Source organism: Aethalodelphis obliquidens, unplaced genomic scaffold (genome assembly GCF_003676395.1).
Source record: "Aethalodelphis obliquidens isolate GAN/ISIS:26980383/991018 unplaced genomic scaffold, ASM367639v1 scaffold4, whole genome shotgun sequence".
NCBI classification, from domain to species: Eukaryota; Metazoa; Chordata; class Mammalia; order Artiodactyla; family Delphinidae; genus Aethalodelphis; species Aethalodelphis obliquidens.
The window spans coordinates 7,946,662-7,970,793 of NW_020837948.1; the positions used below are offsets into that span (position 1 = coordinate 7,946,662).

Genomic DNA, 24,132 nt, shown 5'->3' on the forward strand with positions numbered 1-24,132 from the left:
TAAGTTGTGCATTAAAAAAAATTATTCCTGAAGAACTTCCTTTAGTATTTCTTGTAAGGCAGCACTGGTAGCAAGAAATTCTCCCAGGTTTGTGTGTGCATGCATGTGTGTGTCTGCGAATGTCTTCATTTCATTTTTAAGAGATAGTTTTGCTAGATACAACATTTTTGGTTGATGTGTTTTTTCTTTCAGCACTTTGAATATGTTATCCCACTGCCTTTTGGCCTCTCTTGTTTCTTATGAGAAGTCAAATATAAATCTTATTGGGGTTTCCTTGTATGTGTCCTATTTTTCTTGCTGTTTTAAAAATTCCCCTTGGTGTTTAACTGTAAATAACTTTACCATGATGTGTCTGTGTGCAAAACTCTTTTTGTTTCTTCTATTTGGAGTTGAGCTGCTGAGCTGTGTAGATTAATGTTTTTCATCAAATTTGGGAAGTTTTCAGCCATTATTTCTTTCACTATTTTTTTTTCTGCTCCTTCCTCTCCTCTCCTTCTAGTGTTCCCATTATGCACATGTTGGTCTGGTTAATAGTGTTCCACATTTCTCTAAGACCCTGTTCATTTTTCTTCATTCCTTTTTTCTGTTTTTTGGGTTACATAATTTATATTGCTCTGTCTTCAAATTTGCTGATTCTTTCTTCTGTCTGTTCAAATCTACTATTAAGGCTCTCTAGTGAATTTTTAACTTTCAGTTACTGTATATTTCAACTCCAGAACTTCTATTTGATTCTCTTTTTTATAGATTTTATTTATTTATTTATTTATTTATTCTGTGGTATGCAGGCCTCTGGCTGTTGTGGCCTCTCCCGTTGTGGAGCACAGGCTCCGGATGCGCAGGCTCAGTGGCCATGGCTCACGGGCCCAGACGCTCCGCGGCACGTGGGATCTTCCCGGACCGGGGCACGAACCCGTGTCCCCTGCATCGGCAGGCAGACTCTCAACCACTGCGCCACCAGGGGAGCCCTATAGCTTTTATTTTTATATCTTAATTGGTATTCTGTATTTGATGGGACATCGTTATCATACCTTCTTTTACTTTTTTTTATTGCTTTTTTAAAAATAAATTTATTTATTTATTTTTGGCTGTGTTGAGTCTTTGTTGCTGTGCACCTGCTTTCTCTAGTTGCGGTGCGTGGGCTTCTCATTGCAGGGGCTTCTCTTGTTGCAGAGCACGGGCTCTAGGCACGTGGGCTTCAGTAGTTGTGGCTCACGGGCTCTAGAGCGCAGGCTCAGTAGTTGTGGCACATGGGCTTAGTTGCTCTGCAGCATGTGGGATCTTCCCAAACCAGGGCTTGAACCCATGTCCCCTGCATTGGCAGGTGGATTCTTAACCACTGCACCACCACGGAAGCCCCTCTTTTACTTTTTAAAACATGAATTCCTTTAGTTCTTTGAACATATTTATAATGGCTGCTTTGAAGTTTTTGTTAGATCTGACATCTAAGCCCTTTCAGGCAATTTCTATTTCCTGCTTTTTTTTCGCTGAGTTTGGGTTACATTTTCCTGTTTCTTTGCATGTATTGTAATTTTTGGTTAAAAACTGGACATTTCAGGAAATATATTGTGGAAACTCTGAGCATTGAACAGCCCCCCCAACCCTGGGGGTGCTTGTCTTTGTTTTTGTTTGTTTGTTTATTTGTTTAATGACTTGGCTGGACCCTTAGTGAAGACTATTTCCCCTGCAGTGTGAAGCCTCTGATGTTCCTCCTCAGAGGGCACAGCCTTGGGCATGTACACAGTCACCCTGGGATGACAATGGTTTTAGCAGGGCTCTTTTTAACTGTCTCTTTCCCCAGTTTTTCTATTAAGCTGTTTGCCTCTGCTGATATCACACCTAGCTGTTAGGCTCCACCAATTACTGGCTCATTCCTTTATTGTTTTCAACAATGCTCTGGGGCACAAATCATTCTATAGTCTAGCTCAATTAAATTCAAGCCCCTCTGAAGGAGTAGTTTTGAGGCAAGTCTTTGAGGTTTGTTCTGACTGCTCTGAGCTGTCTCTTTTTCTGGTTCTCTCTGGTAATCTAGTTGCCCTATGGGTTAGCTTTTTGCTCAAATGGAGCTACCAGTCTCCTCTTAATTGTTTACTACCACAGTCTCCATTGTTTTAAAGAGCACTCTTAGGCTTCAACTTCTGCACAGCTTGTTTCAAATGAAGTTATTTCCTGTGGGGACAGCTTCAGAGCTCTCTGTTGTTATGGACTACTTTTCCCCTGGGGAAAATCTCTGAGCCCCTGCTCCAGGACTGGGGGGAAGGGAAGGTGCCCTCAGAATGACACCCCCTGCCTTATGAGTTAGAGGCTGGTTGGAGGTAGTAGCATCCCTCTTTTTGGCTTGCCTCTCCTGGCATGGAATCTCCACTCTACAATAAGCTGGGACAAGGGCAACCAGGGCCTCAATATTCTCAGCCCGTGGAACCTGGAGTAGAGGCACCACTATATTAATATGGGCTGAGTGGAGGATGGGAACCCCAAGTCTCCTGGCTGCACTCACCAGGAATTAGCCTCTGCAACTTGGAGCTCAGGAGATGGAGGGAGGCTAAATCCTAAAATGTTCTCAGTATCTTTTTTTCTTTATATTAGAGGTAAAGAAAAAGCACCCATAGGTGGAGAGGCCTCAGTTCTGTGGTCATCAGAGGTGGAGCCAAAGCAGAAGGCCCAGGTAGTTTAAATGGGATGGTGGGAATGGAATGGAGGGGCCTGAGGGAAGAAGGGGCACTCAGGGACCTGGCTCTCCCACTTGCGTCCTGACATTAGATCCAACACAGCTCTACCAGGCTCCACTCTGGGAATAAAAGCAAATAGGATGGGGTCTGTGCCAGCCACGTAGCACCAAGGGGCAACTCTGGAAGGTGCCACTATGAACCTGCCTTCCAGTCCTGCAAACACAGAGCAGAAGCCACCAGCCTTGCGCTGTCTGTGCCAATCGCTAGGGCATGTGAGTCAGCCAAACCTTTCCCCAGAGCCTCCATTCTCTCTGCTTCAAATGGGGATCCCTGCCTTTTCTTTGTTTTTTGGGGTTTTTTTTGGACTGTACAGACATGCTTAAAACCATACCAAGGCTTCAGATAACAAGGCAGGCCTGCGTTAGCCTTGAATATAAATCGAATATAGCCTGTCACAAAGAAGAAATAACAGTCCCTTCCAAAGCCTGAGGCACCTGCAGCTCTTCTGACCAGCTCTGCCAAGCCTTGTTTTTGTCAATGCACCACCCTACCTCTTGGACAAAGTGTGAGGGCTCTGCTGCCCACCAGGAGAGATGGACAAAGTCTGTTTGTCCAGAAACTTGGCAGGAGGTTCGGGTGAAGCAGCCTCGAAACAAAGGCACATTCTGAGATCCTGGTGGCGTTTGTCAGAGGAACAGAGCTTAGAGGCAACAGGCAAACTGTTTGGCGTGAGGCAGCTGATAAACAAACAGGGAAGCAAATTCAGGCCAGAGCTAGGGAAAGCCCCTCAGTCTCCTTTATTTGTTCTCTTTCTGAAGCACTGACTGGAAATAAAAGTCTGTTGGTACTGGCTGGAGGCAGAGGTCCCCACTTTATCCCCTTTGGAATCTGCCAGAGGGCAGGTCTGGGTTGTGAACTTGGTTAATATTCAGGCTGTCCCAACAGCCAAGTTGCCAGTCTCACACTAGCCAGCAGTATTCCAGGGCAGCCTGCAGGCCTGATGGAAAGATAACAGCCTAAACTCTTCACCTTTGGCAGAGCCCACCCAGGCCCCAAAAGAGGTACATCTCTATGAGCTGCCACATGGAGTCCCATGTAGTTGTCCGTCAGATGCCAAGCTCAGTCTGTCTCATCGTTCCCGCCTTCGCTGCTCCTAGTGCCCCCCATAAGCACCCTGTTAGCAGAGGATAAGGCTCCCTTGTTCCTATTTCATACCTTTGGGCTGTGGGTGGAGAATCAGTGTGTTCTGTTCTGTCCAAGCCCTGACCCCAGGTCCCAAGAAAGACAGCACAAGGCTAATGCCTCCAGAGGCCCAGGCCCGTTGTTGGACGTTCTATCATGGTGAAGGGCATAGCTGCCTGCAGCTCCACCCATGAGTTCCTAGAGGAAGGAAACTACCTTATACATCTATACACATAGGCAGACGCACCCACACAGTTCCCAGCTCAGACACCAGGTTCCCGCCTCCTGGCATTCTCTAAAAGGCATTTCCACAGCAGAACATGCCATCCTTGGGTCCCTGGCTGACCCGTCTTCCCTGTGAAAGGGTCAGGGGGTTGGCTCAGGTGGGCTTCTCTGTCCCAAGGCGTATGCCCTTCAGGAGATCCCTTCAGAGGTATAAAGCAGAGACAATCTGAGGGTGGTCCCTCTACCTGTATGGTGCCAGAGAGATGCAGAGAACTTACTCAGGGCCCCTGCGCTTGATCTTGTTGGAGAGCTGAGGCCATTTCTCCCCCTGGCACAGTAGATTCAGACCTGTGTCCTATTCTCTGGGCCCTAGAATTCCACCCGGGAAAGGGGCTCTGCCTCCAGCAAGTCTCATCACCCATTATACTGGCTACAACCTGGACCTTAGAACAGCTCCCACAATGCCCATGGTGCCCAGCCAGAGGTGATGAGGTCTTGCCCTTTCCACTCCTCATCCACCCACCTATGATGCCCATTTTGCTGGTGCTATGGGATATAGCATGGCACATGATCTCATCGAATCCTCCCAACAACTTGGATAAGCTGGACATTCTTATGATTCTCATTTTTAACAACTATAATAAAATTCACACAACATAAAATATACCATCTCAACAATTTTTAAGTGTACAGTTCAGTAGAGTTAAATATATTCACATTATCATGCAACCAATCTCCAGAACTCTTTTCATCTTGCAAAATGAAACTCTATATCTATTAAATAACTCCCTGTTTCCCTCTCCTCCCAGCCCTTGGCAACTACCATTCTACTTTCTGTTTCTATGAGCTTGGCTACTCTTCATATCTCATATAAGTGAAATCATACAGTTTCTGTCTTTTTTTTTTTTTTTTTTTCGGTACCCGGACCTCTCACTGTTGTGGCCTCTCCCGTTGCGGAGCACAGGCTCGGACGCGCAGGCTCAGTGGCCATAGCTCACGGGCCCAGCCGCTCCGCGGCATGTGGGATCTTCCCGGACCAGGGCACGAACCCGTGTCCCCTGTATCAGCAGGCGGACTCTCAACCATTGCGCCACCAGGGAAGCCCCAGTTTCTGTCTTTTTGTGTCTGGCTTATTTCACCTGGCATAATGTTCTCAAGTTTCATTCATGTTGTAGCATTGTGTCAGCATTTCCTTCCTTTTTAAGGCTGAATACTATTCCACTGTATGTATATACCACATTTTATTTATCCATTCATCTGTTGCTGGACATTTGAGTTGCTTTTACGTCTTTGGCTATTGTGAATAATACTGCCACGAACATGGGTATACAAATATTTCAAGATCCTGCTTTCAATTCTTTTGAATATACACCCAGAAGTGGTATTGCTGGATCATACGATAATTCTATTTTTAATTTATTGAGTCTGCCACACTGTTTTCTATGGTGGCTGCACCATTTTACATTTTGTGCATGAGGGTTCCAACTTCTCCACATCTTTGTTTGTTATTTTTCTGTTTTGTTTGTTTTTAATAGCAGCCAACCTAATGAATGTGAGGTGACATCTCATTGTGGTTTTGATTTACATTTCCTTAATGATTAATGATGTTGAGCATCTTTTCATTTGCTTGTGTCCCCTTTTATAGATAAGGAAATTGAGGCATTGATTGAGCAGTGATGCAACCTGTTTAAGTCAGCCCAGTGCTTGGGGGTGGGGTCAGAACAGACCCACCTGTCTGACTCCAGAGCTCCTCCTTGTGCCACCACCTTTCTAGGCAGAACCACCTCCCCCCTACTCACTTTCATGCTTCTCCCCTCCTTCCTCCCAACCACTAGTGCTCCTTTGCCTTTTATTTTACTCCCAGCACCCAAAAAGGTAGCAAGGAAGGGAAAGGCTGCTGAAAAAAGCAAATCCTGGTGCATGTGTGTGAGTGTGTGATGATGTGCATCCCCAGAGGTGTCCACAGGCCCCTGTGAGCAGGGTACAACAGGGATAGCTATGGACTTGTAAGCCAGCAGCTACCTACCCCTCACACCCTGAGGTGAACAAAACCAGTAAAGAAGGGGAAAGAGACAGGTCAAGGAGGGCTGCAGCCAGTAGGGCCAGCTCCAGCTCAGGTGCTGACCACACTTCTAGGAACTAAGGTGGGGTGAGCTGGCCCCTACTTTTGGATCCCTCAGGATCAGGCTGTGGGCAGAGGGTGGGTAAGCACTAGGAACCCCTGCTAGGGGATCAAAGCCAGAGAAGCACGGCCACCTCAGGGCCCAAGGTAGGCATGGAACCAATGCTGGAGGAATCCAGAGGCGCTCCATAGGCTGAGCCCACTTTCTACTGGTCTTACAGACTTAAGAGCCACCACTCCCAGCTGGCCACCCATCTCTTGCCAAGGCAACTCCCACAGCTTCCTCACTGGGCTTCTTGATTTTCATAGCAGCTTGAGACAGTTCTTTCTAAAAACACAAATCTGACCATGTTACCCCTTCCTTGGAACCCTTACTATTTCCTCGCTGTCCTCAGAATATACTCAACTCTTCAACATTCCTACCAGGCTCACTGTGGACAGGCCCCTGTAGGCATTTCTAGCCTCACCTGCCATCCGTTGAACTCCAAGCCACCCTGATCTATGAACTCTCATTCCCAGAATCTTCCATGTTCTTTGCCTGGACAAGTCCTGCTCATATTTCCAGACTCAGTTCAAATTTATCATCCCTTCTTAAAGGAGTTCCTCACCCTGCTATCCCCACAGAGAAGGCCGTTTTTTTGCCCCAGGTCACACAACAAGCCAGCCAGTATTTGAATTCAGGTTCCAGAACCCTGTTATTAACCAGGTTTGATGTTAGCTCTCTCGAACACAGCCAGTGTCCCCGTCGGTATTTGAGCTTCAAAAGCAGACCCCACACCCCAGATGTGTATAGCCTGGTGTTCAGCACAAGGCCAGACATGGTGTCTAATTATTGCCACATTGTGCTGGGGAAGGGGATAAAAGACTAGCAGAGGCCATGCTCAGGTTTTCACATGGTGCAGAGGATGGGCCAGAAACTGGGAATCCTACCTGCCTGATTAATAGCAGGAAACTAGTCTATGAGGATACCCTCCTCAGAAGGAGATGTGCCCTGACATAGCATCTCCTGGCCCTTACCAGATGCAAAGCAGGAAATGCAGAGGACAAAGTACGTGTGTATTCTGACTGCTGAAACTTAGAAATCCTGCCACCAAACCACTTAGGATGCTAAGGGGCTAATGGCATAAGCTGGAGCCTCTGTCCACCACTGGGCCCTATGCTCAGACGGTCTCTGTGAGTCTGTCCCTTCAGGAGTGCCCTGGGGCCAGGGTTATGCCTCCTCTAGTTCCCTGTACTCCACCCGTATCAGGAGGCCTTCTGCTCCTTTTCAGAGAAACTGGAGGCTCAGGACAGAACCCAAGCCTTACCATAGTTGTATGGCAGAGCAGGAGACCCCGTGATGCTTCCAGAAGCCTGTGGCCAGGGAACAGACCACACCTGCCCATGCCCTGCCCAGCAGCAAGACTCTTCTTTGTGTCTACACGTGGCTCAGCAGCATCCCCCACACCCCCTCCTCATGCCTACGGCAGGAACTTGACTCAGGCTGTCCATCTGGGGAGCCTGGGGTTGGCAGTATCTAGGCTCTTGGGAAACAACTTCGTCTTTTGTGAAACTGCCAGAGGAAAAGGCAGTTGACAACTGCTTCCCTTCTCCCTTCTTCATCCCCTCCCTACAAGACAAACCGATGGGGAATGAGCCTGAGTTCTGCTCTCTTGGGCTGCACACCTGTGTTGGAAGTACAACTCAGGTGACTGCTGGCCAGGTTTGATGAGTGGGGGACGCTGACCCAGGCACTGCCAGGGTGTCTCGAGGGGGACTGATGCAGATACTGGGTCGCTCACATACCCACCTCGGTCACGATGGTGGACAGGTAGATGTCCTGGTTGAACTCCCAGCCATCCAGGCAGCCCTCTTGCTCCAGCTGCTCCAGGTCCACGTCGCGCCCCGGCTCCAGCCCGAGCGCCGAGAAGTTGACGATCGTCGCGAGCCGGTAGCGGCGGCAGCTGTGAGGCACCTCGCGGCCGTCCTGCAGCTGCAGCGGGAGGCTGTGGTTGCGCCACACGCTGCTCAGGTTCGCTGTGTCCGGCACCCGACAGTGGTGCTCCGGGGTCCCCGCCAGGAACACGACTGACATACCGTTGAAGCCGTTGGGGATGATGCTGGCGCTGAGCAGGAAGAAGATGAGGCGCTGGAAGAGCCCCCACTCGCCCAGGAAGGCAGTCACCTCGTCGTAGTCCTGCATGCTCCCCGCCGCTGCTCTGCCGTTGGCAACGAGGGATGATAAGAGCGCTCCCCGGACAGTGTCGCGCGGTGGAAGGCGTTCCCCGGGGGCGTCAGAACGTTCTCGCGGGCCAGGCCGGCTGAGGGAAAGTGAGGCGCGCGGCCTGCACCGTTCCCAGGAAACGGGCTGCGGGCGTTGGAAGGTTCCTAGGAGCTGGACGCAAAGCTGGAAGCCACGGTAGAAACTCGGGACCACACCCCGATCCCGGTTGGGGCGGGGCAGGGCGAGGCAGCGGGCTGGATGGGGTGGGGCTCCGGGGCGGCTCCGCCCTTGCTCTGCTCCTCGCCCCCGGCGACCCCGCCAGACACCCCGCTGAGGCTAGGAGGTCAGCGGTGCCGCCTCCGTACGGAAAATAGGCCCAGTTCCCGCGCCCCATCCCCGGCCCCCGCGCCCCCTAGGTGCTGAGCGCCCAGCCCCGGGCTGCCGGGTAGGGCCTCACGGGCAAGCGGGCGAATGGGAAGAGTCGAGGCCGCAGAGCAAGGTCTTTGAGAGGTCGGGCCTCGACCTTGTCTGTCGGCGTCGCCACAGACCTCGTCCTGGGCAGGGGTCCTCTGCCGCTTCCAGCCCGAAGGGGGCCTCGGGCGGGGCGCTGACGGGCTAGTGCGTGGGGCCTGTGCTCTGCGGGCGCAGGGGCGACAGGAGCGCGCCCTCTCCTCTGGCCCGCCGCAGCGCAAGTGGCCGGCGCCCGCCCACCCGGCGCTCATCAACCCCCAAGCTGGATTCAGTCACCTGCCGGCGGCTTCGGGACAGCCCGGAAAAGGGGGAAACAGGGATGATCAAGATCGCGGTGCGTCAGAGACAAGCTCGGACTGAGGGGAGGTGGGGAGCAAGGACTGCCGGGTCGTCCCAGGATCCTTTTGGGGCCTCTGGAGAACATACTACACGGAGCTTGGTCCTTCGTGAGAGCACGGTAATGGAGGCCCAGCTGTCACTACTCCTGGGCTCTGATTTTGATCCCCTGGGGCTCTTCATTGAGGCTGGCTGCCAGAGTCTTCTTGGACTGGAGGCCTCAAGTTTGCAGAAGGGGCACCCCATGGTCCGGTAACAGAGGGAGGGAGGAAGGGAGGAGGAGAAGGTCCAGTTTGCCGCCCAGTTCTGGCAGGGTAACCAGAGCAGGGACCAGTCTGCTCGTGTCCAGGCTTAAGGCCCCTCTGCTGTTGTGTGAGCTAGCCTGGGCCTGCAGTGGGAGTCCTGGGGTTCCTGAGGCAGATGTGATTGACAGGATGAAGGGCCCATCTCTTTGGAGATTTTGTACAAGTGTGTTTGCTTCTCCAGGTGCTGGTTAAGAGGTGGGAGACGTTTCTGCCTCATTTTTTGTAGCCTCCAGTCTACAGGGAGAGGGGCTTCCTACCGCCTTGGAACCTTAGTTTCCTTATGTGTAATAAGACCATATGTCTAGATGTGCCAGGACAGCTGTGATTTATGCCTATTAGTCCAGTAGAATTGTTAATAGCGTTTCCCTTTCCTTTCACAAGAATCCTTCTTTGAACAATATTTCCTGTGGTCATTGTCTTACTTAGCTTAGATTTCAGCCTCCCCTGTCCCCCAATGAAAAATCAAAGCCTGAGATAAGAATTTATGTGGAGATCATTTATTTATAGTAGTGATCCCAAGGAAGGGAGTGAAGCACTAGGTAGAGTGAACAGGGAAGGAGGTAAGGCTGACACAAGACTGTGTAATTGAGCTGGTCATTGGTACTGACCAGGATCAGTGACAGTGATGTGCTGTGACATCAGAGCTTGAGACCAAAGGAAAAAATTAGTAATAACTGATCGTATCTTAAAATTTTTTTTTTTTTTTTTTTTTGTGGTACGCAGGCCTCTTACTGTTGTGGCCTCTCCCGTCGTGGAGCACAGGCTCTGGAGGCACAGGCTCACAGGCCCAGCCACTCCAAGGCATGTGGGATCTTCCCGGACCGGGGCACCAAGCCATGTCCCCTGCATTGGCAGGCGGGCTCTCAACCACTGCGCCACCAGGGAAGCCCGTATCTTAAAATTTTGATGTTTTGTTCATCATGGATTTTTATATTCGTTTTGATTTTTAAAAATACTATGTTAAAATATTATTTATCTTGATTATTGAATTTCTTGGCACCCCCTTAAATTTTGCACCTGAGGCAAGTGACTCACTCTTTTTACTTGCCTTAGCTTTTTCCCAACCCTAATTGCTGTGGGTAATTGGGATTTGATCCAGCTGGGACCTTCTAAAGAGCCTTAGAGAATGAAGAGGCATTTGTTTACTAGTTCTGGCTCCACTGGTCGACTCCCCTGCACTTTCAGGGTGTACATGTGTGAGAGCCAGCAGGTACCACTTCACAAAACTGTTTGCCATAGCCCATGAGTATATGTAAGTCCATACCTTGAACTACTTCGCCTGCCATACAAAATGAATGCCCAAGTACACTGCTTATAGCTGGACCATTGGGAGGATTTCCCTTCACCATTGTCCTTTAGGGCCACTCCTAAGTGGGGCTATGTTGCAGTAAAACAATCCATTTTTTGGCTGATAGCACCTGTGAGACAGGGCTGAGTATTTTTTTCCCTCTATCAGTTGGTTATAGAGAACCACCCCCATAAGACCATAGGTTTGAGTTGAGGGAGAAGTGATGGTATAGCTGAGGTGTAGGTGTCATGGAGTCTGAGCCACCTGTTAACTTACCTGAACTGTATGGACCTGCTCAATCCTGATCCTGACTCTACCATTTCTATTATATGATGGATTGCTTACGTGCCTGCTTAATCTTATGACTTGATAGAATTTGACAATAACTAGCTCTTACTGGATATTTCTAGTTGCATAGACCCTTGATGTCCCATTGGCAGGTATAGCCAAATAGCTGCTTTTCAAAAGGCAAATAGCTCCCTGCTACAGAAGGCATGACCTTGCTCTCGCACCCTAGAGATCTTACTGAAACTCTTTTATTATGGCTTATCAGAGACTTTACCCAGCATCCTTATCACCATGAACACCTCTAGCAACATTGATTCTGCTGGGTCATGTGGACCAAATGGCAGGGAACCTTGTACTATAGTTGGACACATTGTAGAGCTCTCTCTTGCTCTGGGTTTCACTCAAAGGTGGGAGCCTTCCAAGGCACCCATTAAATGGGTTAGAGCAGTATTCTCACCAAGCACTATGTCTTTTTATTAGTGGTAGAGGGTACAGGGTACAACAACTTGCCTTTACCTTACAGAGGATGGCCTGGCATGCTTCAGACTACTGGATCCCTAATAACTTCACCAGTTGGCTTCAAAATAACATGGGGCTTCCCTGGTGGCGCAGCGGTTGAGAGTCCGCCTGCCGATGCAGGGGACACGGGTTCGTGCCCCGGTCCGGGAAGATCCCACATGCCGCGGAGCGGCTGGGACTGTGAGCCATGGCCGCTGAGCCTGCGCGTCCGGAGCCTGTGCTCCGCGGTGGGAGGGGCCACAGCAGTGAGAGGCCCACGTACCGCAAAAGCAAAAACAAAAACAAAATAATATGGAATGAAAGAAGTGGGTGAGGATATAGATGAAATAAGATTGGCCATAATATTGGTCCTAGGGTTTCATTTTACTACTTTGTCAACTTTTATATACATTTAACTCACTCTGGAACAAAAAGGTAAAAAAACCTTCACCAGCATGGAAGGCCCTCAATCATACTTTTTATCTCCCATCTTCTGGTATGAATGTGTCTTACTAGGACATCTGCTCACTAGGTTATGATATATTAGCATTATGTCATCAGTACAGTGGACCATCATGATGTTCTATGGAATATCAAGACAAAGTCACTAAATACTATATTGTGACAGAGAGCCGGAGAATTAACATAACCTAAGGGCAAGACAGTGATATGTACTGCTATTCATCCCACATAAAAAAAGCTTTTGATCCTCCATACTGAGGGATAAAAAGAAGAAAACCTTTGATGTTGGTGCTAATCTCTGTAATTCCTCCAAGGAGGTGTTTTTACTTCTGATGTAATAAATTGGTCAAAAATGTGGGTGTGTTAGAGGCTTCTGTTTGGTCCTTCCTACCATAATTTCTCTTATTTAATAGGACAGGGAGTAAATGGTAGGGTCTTGCCAGCTGCTAAGTGTATCTCTCCTAGGTATGCACTTAGGGACCAGGGAACTACTAAAGATCCAGTGTGGATCTTTAAATCCACTAGACTTGCTTGCAGGAGAACTCCATTTACCACCTGGCTTTCATGAGCCCCCAGTATAACTGGGGGACCCTAATGGTGCTTCCTGTCCATTAGTATCAGGGCCAGCTCATACTCTGTATCCAACAGCTCTTGACAGCTCTGGGTCTTTCCCTTTCCTCAGGCCAGAGTTACTCAGGTTAAAGGCCACTGCTATGGACTGAATTGCGTCCCACCCCACCCCACCCCACCCCCCACCCCCCACCCCCCACCAAATTCATATGTTAAAGCCCTAACCTCCAGTGTGGAAGTATGGTTGGAGATGGGGCCTTTGGGAAATAATTACGTTTAGATTAGATCATGAGGGTGGGGTTTTCATGATGGGATAGTGCCCTTATGAGAAGGGACACCAGAGAGATATCTACAAGCCAGGAAAAAGACTCTCACAGGAACTGAATTGGCCAGCACTTGATCTTGGACTTTCCAGCCTTCAGAATTGTGAGAAATAAATTTCTATTGTTTAAGCAACCCAGTCTGTGGTATTTTGTTATAGCAGCCTGAGTAGTCTGAGATAGCCACAGATCCCTTACAGGGAAAGATTGGGGAAGTAATTATCATAAATACTTTTAGCAGTATAGGAGGGTTCTTCCTTAAAGAGACTTGGACTCCTTTTCAATTAATAGGCTCTGAGCTCGTGAACTGGCCTGGATCTGGGAAATTTATGAGGAAACACTATTTTCCATTGTAGCAGTTGTCATCAGCCTTCTGATCACTAGCTCTTCCTTTTGGGGGTGAGGTTGTTATATAAGTCAAGTAATAGTCAATCTGCCCATTTATTTAACTCCTAGGAAAAGCGTGGTGTATTAGCCATCACCACAGATCCCATGGGTTGAAGCCCTCTGGTTGCCCCTTTGGTCTGTAATTACATCCACCCTGCCTCTGTTGTTTAAGTGTCACCATCCAGCCTCTGCTATTCTAGAATCCTACCATCCCCGCTAACACTAGAGATCCACACCTGTGCATTTTCTATTGCCTTAGTGAAGGGAGTGTCTGATGAACTTGGCTTGGGAATATAATCCGGTGATAGGTTCTCTGGTCTTGCGTGTTAAAAACAATCTAACATTCTCACTCCCCTGGGCCTTCTGACTCCTTTGATACTGTCAAGAAAGCTCTGGCATTTCCACCTCATTTCCATAGGCCATAATTGTATCCAAGTACCGAAGAGCCATCTCAGAAGCTTATGAAGATGGTTTTATGTATCCTTGCTTGGATGTTAAACCCAGCGTAATGAGAGAATGCTTCCAGATTAGTAAATTCCCACACATTTTACCCCTGTTCCTACCAGAACATAGGTCCTGTCATTTTTTCAATATATATGCTATTTCCTTGTGGATCAGGGACTGTATTTCCCCACTTAGACTATGCTGAAACCTAATTCTAGTATAGAGACCATGAGGGGAGGTAGGGAGGATCCGGAGGAGGATAGGCGTCACCTCTGGAGCCACTTGCCTTAGGAGGAGTCTTGGCAGGGATTCCAGTCAAGGAGAGGCTACTCTCCTGTAGTATGGGGAAGAGAGCTGCTGCTGCTGGCCTTAAAGGTTTGGGGGAATCCAGGAATTAAAAACTCTCAATTAACGGACCCAAATGTCCCTGTTCCATGTTCCAGGGTTCCGTGTATTTTGTATCAGGGCCATGACTTTGTCATAGACCTAACAAAGCTGTGCATGCAGCCTTTTGTTGTAGCTCTCCTACCCTTATAGTTACATCAATTAAATAAGCCCTGGGTCTGATTTCCAACACAGTCTGTCCTGTGGCTGCAGGAGATAAAGGTCTCTTTAAAAGCTTCTATGGAGGCCTCCTGGCTTTCACAGTGTACCTTGAGTTTAGAGTTGGCTGACCTGGGACTATCATTTCTTTTTCCAAGGCTTCTAAAGCACTTAGCAAAAGTCAGTCAAGGCCATCATCCTTATAATCACCATTGTCCTCATATGTTCTCTGTGCCATAACCAGGGTTTCTCAATCTTGGCACTATTGAAATTCTGAACCAGATTATTCTTTCTTGTGAGGGGCTGTCCTATGTATTTCAGGATGTTTAACAGCATCTCTGGCCTCTACCTATTAGATGCCATAGTACACTCTCCTAGTGGTACCAGGCATTTAGCAATGTCTCCAGACATTGCTAAATGTCCCCTGGGGGGTAGAATAGCCCCTGATTAAAAAGCACTGACACAAGCCAATGCTTCGCTTTCCCCTTGCATCTCTTTCTAATCTCTAATCACAGGAGTTCTGGTAAATGATGCTACTGCATGCTGGGATTATTACCATCCTACTTACTAACAGTAATGGGGTCCTTATCTCTGTTAGAAAGGGGACTGTTTCAGTTCTAGAGTCCCTTCCTTGCAAGTCTGCCTTCTAGACTGCCTTCTATTTGGGAATGACTCTAAGGGAACAGGAGTAAGGGATGGTGGAGAGTAAAACAGAGAAGAAGAAAAGCAAGTACAAAGGTACAGCATAGGGTTGTTTACAGCTGTGGGGACCTGGGGGAATGTGTCTCAGAAATGTCGAAGATTCAGAAGTAGGCAACATTAATCCATAGGTTCCCACCCTTCTTGGTTCAGGTGTGCCCTGTTGGGTGTTAACCCCCCAGTACTTCCAGATTGCACACCCATGCATGTTGAGCGGGTTTCTATATGTGTTCCATGCCTCAGCGTCCGAGGAGTCCGGGAGCAGAAAGTGAGAAGTAAGCAGCACAGCTGAGATTGGGATACCCCAGAGAAGCTGGTGGCTATATCAGTGGCTGGTTGCTATAAACAGTGTGCCTGGAATATCTGAAGTTGTGAGCTTGAGGAGTCCTATGTGGTCATCCTACTTATATATGACCACGGAGGATGCAGCCTGTGCTGCCCTTCATTGGGTGCTGCCCAGGAACATGAGGAAGGCTAGACCCTGGCAGCCTCATTTATAGGTTCAAACCCTGCCTCTGCTCCTTCTGACCAAAAGGGCCTGGAGTCAACTATGTGGGGCGGGTGGATCCCTGGGCCACCCCCTGGCACCCAGGCAATCTGCTCCAACCCAGACACCTGCCATGTGAACACTAAACCAGTGGTTGGGAAAGGCAGACGGATGAGATTGCAAAGGTTGGCAGAGGATAGACCATACTTGACCTAAAAGATTCTTAATTTAAAAAATTTAATTAGTTAATTAATTTTTATTGAAGTGTAGTTGATTTACAATATTATGTTAGTTTCAGGTGTACAGCACGGTGATCCAGACACATAAATATCTATATCTCCATATATATATATATATATATATATATATACTATATATTTTTAGATTTATATTTTAAAATATATATGTATTTCAGTTATATATAGATATATTTTCAGATTCTTTTCCCTTGTAGGTTATTAAAAAATATTGAGTATAGTTCTCTCTGCTGTACAAACCTAAGTGGAGTCACAGTAGGACAGTCAGCTTAAGATTGAGCCTGTAGGGGAAGAACCATCCCTTGGCTGGGCCTTTGAGCTCTATCCTCCCAGACTAATTCCAGTGGGACTGGGTGAGACTACAAAAAGAGGGCGGGGGAAGTTTGGAAGGGATCTATTATTAGGCAGTGCAAACAACCCAAGGCACTCTTGAGAATGAGCATTTGGAGAAGAAAGGAGAAGCTGGGCCAGAAGCTTGAGGAGGCTGGTGCCTCAGGGACAGGCAGGGGAGTGGACAGGAACACAGGCTGAGAAGGCACTGCATGAAGTGGGAGGGGGAGGTAGTGAGGAGTCAGAACAGCCCATTTAGCGCAGGGATCCAAACCTGACCCCAGGCCCAAGTCAGGCAGGTGTGGGGGTGGGTTCGTGCAAGCCAGAGTTTATGAACAGGTGCTGTGTGCACCAGCCTTGTCTACACCCAGACCCAAAGCTTCAGGGGTCACCTTGACTCAGCTCATCTTCCACCATTCCATGCTCCATGGAGGAGCCTGGCCCTGTGTGAAGAGCTGGTGCCTCTGAGCTGCACTCTGGGCTGTTCTAGGGACCTTGACAAGCAGAGATAGGCCAGCACCCTTCAGAAGTGGCCTGGCAAGAGTCACTAGGCCGTTGGTAGGACAGGCAATGTTCTCCAGGGAAGATGCGTACTTGCGACTGCCCTGGGTGTTCTTGCCATGGAGATCAGCTAACCAGCGTGTGACCTCGGCAAGTTTCTCAACCTTTCTAAGCTCATCCATGAAGTGAGGATAATAACTGTACTTCCTTTCAGGTTTATGTGAAGATGAAAGAAGAGTAATATCAGTTCACTAAGGACTTGAAGATGAAGACCTGGGACATATTAGCTCCTATGATATTTCTTACCCAGTTTGCATCCTCTGAGACTTCCTCTGAGTCTGTAACCGCTCTGGCTTCCCATGAAATGTGCCTTTAGGCCAAGAATACCCTGGAGAGAAGCCGAGTATCCTTCCACTGCTGCCTATATTGGTAAAGAAGCTGGTGTATGGTGTGGTGCTTCAGCCTCTGAGCTTCGCTAACCCAGTCAGACTGGGGAGACAGACCTGCTCACAGGGCTGGTCAGTCAGGTCTCTGAGCCCACATGGCTGAGGCCAACCCCAGACCCTGCAGGAACAGGTAAGGCCTCTGGCAGCCTTTCCTGGGATTTCTAGCCTCTACCTTCAGCCACAGATGGTCCACATCAGACAGGAGCAAAGACAAAATTTGGTTTCCAAGTAGTTTCCTACTTGTGGTAGAGGGGGCACAGAAGAACGGTCCTTGCTTATTACAGACCCCTTTACTACCCTCATTTCTTTTTAGACTTCCACCTCTTTTCAGAGGTGCTAAGGACTATTTTGTGGGAAAATTTTGAACATTATGTGAGAAAATGATAAACCAGGAAATTACCCAGAGTTGTAGAAAGCAAATCAGGGGTTAGCATGGGGACTAAAGTCAAGCAGCTGTTACCCTGGGTAAGAATGAGCCCCAGGATGGAGCTGCAGTGCAGATAAGCTGGGCAGGGGGACCCACAGGTGGAGGAGGGGACAGGGCACTCCCTGAGTGGTCAACAGGACTCTCTGGGCCCATAGCCCAGGCTTCTGGGCGTCACAGTGCAGGTCACAACACCCCTAACTCAGCTGTTCATGGGCTGTTACCACAGGGCCAGGCCGCTGTGCCACCAAGAGGGGCTGAGTCCTTGGCCGGGAAGGGAGGGCTGGCTTGAAGGAGCATCTGGGTTTCTCCTGCCCTCACCCCTTTCCTTGGTTCTCAAGGTGGAAGTTGGGAGAATAAAGCTTATCACACAGAGAACCAGAAAGAAGGACTCAGTTTTCATTTCTAGCTCCTTGGAGGGTCAAGGAAGCCTGTAAGAGTCTGGAAAAAGATCTTGAGGAAGCTGAATTTACAGATCAGCACAACTGCAATTATGGGGACCTGAGGCAGGGCTGTCAGCAAATTTCAGCAGGGACTGCACCTCATGGGACCTTGTGGGCTGGGTTCAGGAGTTTAGACTTTGTCCTAATGGGAAGCCATGGAAGCTTTAATAGACAAGAGTGGCATAGTCAGATTTGCATTTTAAAAATCTCTCTTTGGGCTTCCCTGGTCGTGCAGTGGTTGAGAGTCTGCCTGCCGATGCAGGGGACACGGGTTCGTGCCCCAGTCTGGGAAGATCCCACAGGCCGCGGAGCGGCTGGGCCCGTGAGCCATGGCCGCTGAGCCTGCGCGTCCGGAGCTTGTGCTCCGCAACGGGAGAGTCCACGACAGTGAGAGGCCCGTGTACCGCAAAAAAAAAAAAAAAAAAAAAAAAATCTCTCTTTGCTGTTGGGTGGAGAAAAGATTGAGGTGCCAGATGGGAGACAGGAAGGCCAGTCAGGAGGCTGTTACAGCCAGGCAGGAGAATGTAGGGGCCTGAACTGGGGCTTGGAGCTATGGAGGACAGCTATGGAGGCTAGTTAGGGATTAGTCAGGGATGAATGCAGTCATGCCTACGAACTGGTCTCCTTGCTTCCACCTTTGCCCCTTACAGTCTATTCTCCATACAGCAGACACAGTCATCCTGGTTAAAACATAAAAGCCCAGGTCATGCCACTCCTCTGGCTTCTCCTCTCCGAGTAAAAGCCAAAGTCCTTCCTGAGGCTTACAAGGTCAACGTGGCCAGTCTTCCCACCCCCATGTCTCTCTGAGCTTGTATACTTCTACTGGCACCTCACTTACACTACTCCAGACATTTCTTCGCTGTTCTTAAGACAGGCAAGCACATGTCTCCTCCTCCCTGCCCCGTCCAGGGCCTCTATGTTCCCTGCTCCCTTGGCCTGAAATGCAGTTTACCAGATATCCACACAGATGCTCCCTTACTCCTTATTTTCTACTGTAATATCCTATTTATTTCCATTAAGCACTGCTTATCATCTGTGCTTTTAAAATATGTTTGTTCAAAATGTCTCCTAGTATGTAGCACAATGCCTGGAACATAGTAGATTCTTAGTAAATAATTAGTTGAATGAATGAGTTGAGGTTGAGGTTGAGGATGCAGGAATGAGGCAGTTGCCCTCTAGGCCTTACCTCCTCTTGAGGGTTTAGGCAGTATGCCAGCAGAAACTAGGAGAGCAAGGTGAGGAGGAAAGTGGTAAGAGGCAGGGAGGCCCAAGGTATGTGTGTGTCAGAGAGAGGGTCGGTGCTGGCCCCAGGGCCCCTGCACCTCTCCATGCCTGACCTGAGATCTGGGCAGGGTGGTGGTAGGTCTGGGCCAGGCTCTGACCAAGGAGATCATAGGCTGTGTCAGAAGCATCAAGAAGGAATGGAGGGGGTAGGATGGAGGGCATGTGGATGGGAACTACTACTGATTTTGCCTGGGGATGGGCCGGCCAAGGCTTTGCTCTAGGGGAGGGGACAGTGGAGCTGGGCCTTAAAAAGTGAGTAGGAGTTTGCTGAATGAAGAAGAAAGAATAAAGGCATTTCGAGCTTGAGAAAAGGTCTGAGGGTATGAAAAGCCAGGATTGCTCAAAGAACGGTGAACAGTCTTGGGTAGCAGAGGAAGTAAGACACACGGTCGGTCAGCAACCTGCAGTCCCAAGAGGCCTTAAATGGTAGGCCTACAATTGATCAGTCAGGGGCTCTATCCTGAGGGCCCTGGGGCCATGTTGGCCAGGGGAGGGGGTCCATGAAGCAAGGGAATAAGAGAATTCTCCAGCTGTCCTGAAATGGGCCGCAGAAATGCTTAGGAGGCAGAACCCCAGACACAGTGATGGGTAGGATGGGATGGCTGGGGAGAAGGTGTAGAGAATGATGTCCAAGCCTCTGGTTTGAAGGCCCCTGAGGTGAAGATGTGAGAGAGGGGCAGGTTTCGGGACAATAACGAGGGGTCGGTCTGGGGCAGGTGGGCTGGGATTTCTGAATTGGGGACCCTAGATCTGTGTCTCCTCCTGGAGACTCAGCTGCCCCGTCTCAGGACTGGGACCCTGGGTCACAAAGGCCTTGTTCCGCAGCTTGTCCCAAGCTTTTCATGGTCCAGCACATTTGGGGTCAGTCAGCGCCCCTGGGCAAAGGAGGTAGTTGGGGGACTGGGTAGAGCCTGGGCCTTGAAGCAGGGAAGACTGGCAGCTCTGGCAACACTCCTCTTGGCTACTGCCCCCCCCCGACCCCGCAGGATGCCTACCTTGGCAAGGGTTGATCTGGTTGTGAAACCATGTACAAGCCCCTGTGTCCTTGTCTTTTGAAGTAAAAGGCTGACTCAAGAGTTAGTGATTGGGAAATGTGAAGATGTAGAAACAAAGAATAGCTGTTGGGCTGGGAAAATGGTAAAAATTAGACTATAAATCTGTCACATGGCAGAATCACCGAACTCCCAGTTCCCTGAAAGATATAAAGGTCTGACACACATTACTAAGCTGTGTTTATAGGAAGCAGCCCCCCTCCCACCAGATGAAAACTGCTGACCCCAAGAACATAGACCCTAGACTGGTTAAAGCCAGAAGGTTGATGATGCTTGAAACTTCACCTTATGCCAACCAGTCTGAGAACTGTCCACAAGCTGATAATACCCTGCTCCTTGAACACTATAAAACTCCTCACTACCCCCTCCAAGGTGGGTCACCCAGTCTCGAGGGCATTAGCTCACTGTGGCCCCCTTTGCCTGGCAAAGCAATCAAAGCTATTCTTCTCTACTTCACCCCAAAACTCTGTTTCCGAGTTTCTATTCAGCACTGGTGAACAGAGGCTGAGTCTCCGCAACAGTTGCTGCAGCTTTGCTCGATCTCTTAATGGTACCTAGGTAACTGGAGGACCCCTCAATTGGGGTGGGTAGGCCCCATGTGGGGAGGTGGTGGCTGTGGGATTAAGGCGAGTAAGGGCGGCTGCTGGGAGTGGGGAGCCAGGTTTCGGCAGGTTTGAGTCTGGGAGAGGGGTGGGGGCCTGTGCCTGAGGCTACAGGATTTTTTCACTGGAGATCCTGAGCCTAATAGCTTCCCCCGCTGCGGGCCAGTCCTCTGCTCACCATATGAGCCGGTGGTGCCTGACCTTGTCTGCAGACTGCACAGGCCTGCAGGACCAGGGCACAAGACTCCAGCCACTCAGTTCTCAGAGGACACTTGCACACTGCCCTGTGCTCCTTGAGGGAGGGGAGGGGTGGGGTCCGCGGGAGGAGCCTTGGAAGAAATTCCTAGGAACTAATTAAAGCAGGAACACAAGATCTATAAAAAGAAAATGGAAATAAAAATATACCAGAGTACTTCACAACACTCTGTCAATGAAAAAAGTTAATCAATGGTCAACCTAAGAAAGAAATGAAAGATTTTATTTGAGCCAAACTGAGGATTATAGCCCAGGAGACAGTCTGAGAGCGCTCTGAGAACTGTTCGTAGAGGTAGGTGGGGAGGTCAATATATATGTGATTTTGTTTAAGTGGATACTACCAATCCAGCTCACATCTCAGTAGAAGGTTGCTGCTAGCCATGAGCAACAGACATCTTAGTTAATGGTTTTAGTGCTTTTCTCAGTATGAGAAGATGCAAGAATCAAGGTTCTTAAAAATTTCTCCTGAAAATATCTAACTCTCTGAAGGCCTGTTCTACCACCTTTCCCAGAACACAGAGTGCCTCATCCTGATCTTTGCCTTGAATTCTTTTCAGGGTCTACTGTAGGTCAGTGACTGAAGTGGCTAATGACTTGATTCTTGTAGAACTGGATGGTGGGCAACATTCTTTATTTTACAATCCCTTCCCTTTCAGTCTTAATTTCAACCGAGGTCTGGGGGCCATTTCATGACCAATTTGTCCCATGACACTAGGAATGTTCATTCCCAGGTCAGTCGAGGACTTCATTGATAGGCCACTCAATGTGCTATTACTGGACTAGGCCCTGTTAACAGTAACTAAAGGCCTCTGGACTGCCTATCTCACTAGTCTGTTACGGTCCAGGAAATGGTTCCCTCTTGTTGCTTCTTCACATATCTAGAGTTACACTATCACACTCATTGATCTTATAGATCTATATATTTGGTCAGTCATTTCAAGTTGCCTAATCATTAATTTTATCTGAGGCTCAGTCACACATTTGGTAATGCAAGAAACAATAATCTGGCAAAATAGGCAGAATATAAGAAATATATCGAGGGCTTCCCTGGTGGCGCAGTGGTTGAGAGTCTGCCTGCCGATGCAGGGGACACGGGTTCCTGCCCCGGTCCGGGAAGATCCCACATGCCGCGGAGCAGCTGGGCCCGTGAGCCATGGCTGCTGAGTCTGCGTGTCCGGAGCCTGTGCTCCGCAGCAGGAGAGGCCACAACAGTGAGAGGCCCACGTACCAGTTAAAAAAAAAAAAAAGAAGAAATATATCGAGTAACATTAATAAGGTCATAAGTAAGTATTTAAGCTAAGAACTTCCACTAGGTGTGGCCCAGTATTTACCCAGGTCGTCTGACCAGTCTATTCTGCACCAATCACTATCTTTAAGGGAAATTATACACTGGCATTGTACATAAAGTTCACCAAAGAGGTAGACACATACAAGGCAAGTGGAGGTGTGTCATCATGACCCCTTACAGGATTGAGAAAGGAGTGTTACCTTCTAAGAGTTACATGGCTGGTACCAGGAGAAAAATTGATATTTATGGTTGAGGAGGTATTTCTGCCATTGGGGAGGTCTAGTTAACGCACATGGAAGCTGCGCAGTGCACACTAGGGGGAGGGAGGAGGCTAAAGGGCAGAGAAAAAGTTTTATGTTTAAATTTTTTTTGGTCTTGCCTTAAAATCTGAATTTTTATTTCATCAACCTGAATAAATGCAGAATAAGCACAGATCACAGTATTCTCTGGGAGGAAAGGATTCTAGCCAGTTCTCCCCAAGTGAGTCTCTAGAATCAGGGCAACCCCAGTCACGGTTCAAAGGGGTTTGTTGTCTGTTTTTCCAGAGCCTGATACTGAGTCTAAACCTCTGGACAATTGGAAATGTATGAGAATAACCTTGGCAAGTTTGTAAACGAAGAACGAGGAGGAGAGATTAGCACGTTAAACTCTTTAAGAGGTAATAATTAAATCAATATGATAGTTTCAATAATAAGAAAATATTTCAGTGGAATAGGGTCCAGTAACAAAGGTTCTTGCAAAAATATGAAAAGTTCCTATCTATCATTAAGAAGTTAATCCTCAGAAAAATGAGTGAAGGATTTAGAGGAATTCTTGGAGGGAGAAGACCATTCTGTTCCATGTTCATTCAGCACCCACCAGCAAACACAACAAATGTTTGTTGAATGAATGCTCATCTCTGGTAATCAGAGAAATGCAAATTAAAGTAACTACATATCGCATTTTACTTATCAGATTGGCAAAAATGAAAAATAAAAACCTGGTAATACCCTGTGTTGCAAGAGCATGAGGAAATGAGCACTGTCACGTGCTGATGGTGAGAGTGTGAATCGGTAATGTTGCCGAAATATCGGCTTCCTGTGCACCAATGCCGAACAGAAATACAGAGACAGAGATTTTGGAGGAAGAGAGGGATGGCTTTATTTTTCTTCCATGCGCAAGGGAAGACAGAGCATGCAGCGCCTCAAGAACTGTGCCCCTCTGTCCTGGGGAATTACAGGGGGTCTTATAGGTGGAACCCGCAGTCCAGGGTAAGTGAAAAGGATCAAAGTGGTGAATGTCTTGCATTCTTCTTCTTCTTCCAATATTTTAAAAGTTACTGCTGGCGTCAGGCAGCCTGGTAATTGGGTCTGTTCATCTCTGGGTTATCGGCCTGCGACCTTCTTTCTGAAATGTAAACAGCTAAGAGGGGTGATTTGCTACAAGAGAATGCAGCAAGAGTAAGTGCCAGGTGCAGGGTACAATTCATATGGAATCAGAGAGTAATTGGTTTTGCTTAGCTTTGTGAAGGACAAGTGTTTGTTAGTAGTAACAGCTAAAGTATAACCAAGATCGCTTAATTCTTTCAGGCCTGTTTATGCTGTTTCCCCAGCCTGCTCATTGTTTCTTATTTTCTTTGTTTATCAGAAGATTTCTATTTTTGCTGCAACACTAACAGTCTTTTGTGGTCTGTGATAGTACAGAACTGAATATAGCACAATCGTCCATTACTCGGGGCTCACTAAATAAACGAGGCTGCTTCCTCTTCCGAGCAA

General features: G+C 48.4%; 1 protein-coding gene and 1 long non-coding RNA gene across 2 annotated transcripts in view; one reads left to right on the forward strand and one right to left on the reverse strand.

Annotated features, from left to right (window-relative positions):
- Positions 1 to 8,537, reverse strand: part of LOC113615596 (solute carrier family 22 member 4) — a 49,498-nt gene extending 40,961 nt beyond the window's left edge. Inside the window, exon 1 of the mRNA XM_027098170.1 lies at positions 7,985 to 8,537. Coding sequence (XP_026953971.1) covers positions 7,985 to 8,377 — 393 coding nt within the window. The 5' untranslated portion in view covers positions 8,378 to 8,537. The remainder of the gene's footprint in view (positions 1 to 7,984) is intronic.
- Positions 8,538 to 8,660: 123 nt separating this feature from the next.
- LOC113615620 (uncharacterized) lies at positions 8,661 to 23,885 on the forward strand. Its single transcript, XR_003431065.1, has 4 exons — positions 8,661 to 9,203; positions 16,799 to 17,160; positions 22,924 to 23,036; positions 23,333 to 23,885. It is a non-coding gene; the product is annotated as an uncharacterized LOC113615620 (long non-coding RNA).
- Positions 23,886 to 24,132: the final 247 nt, after the last annotated feature.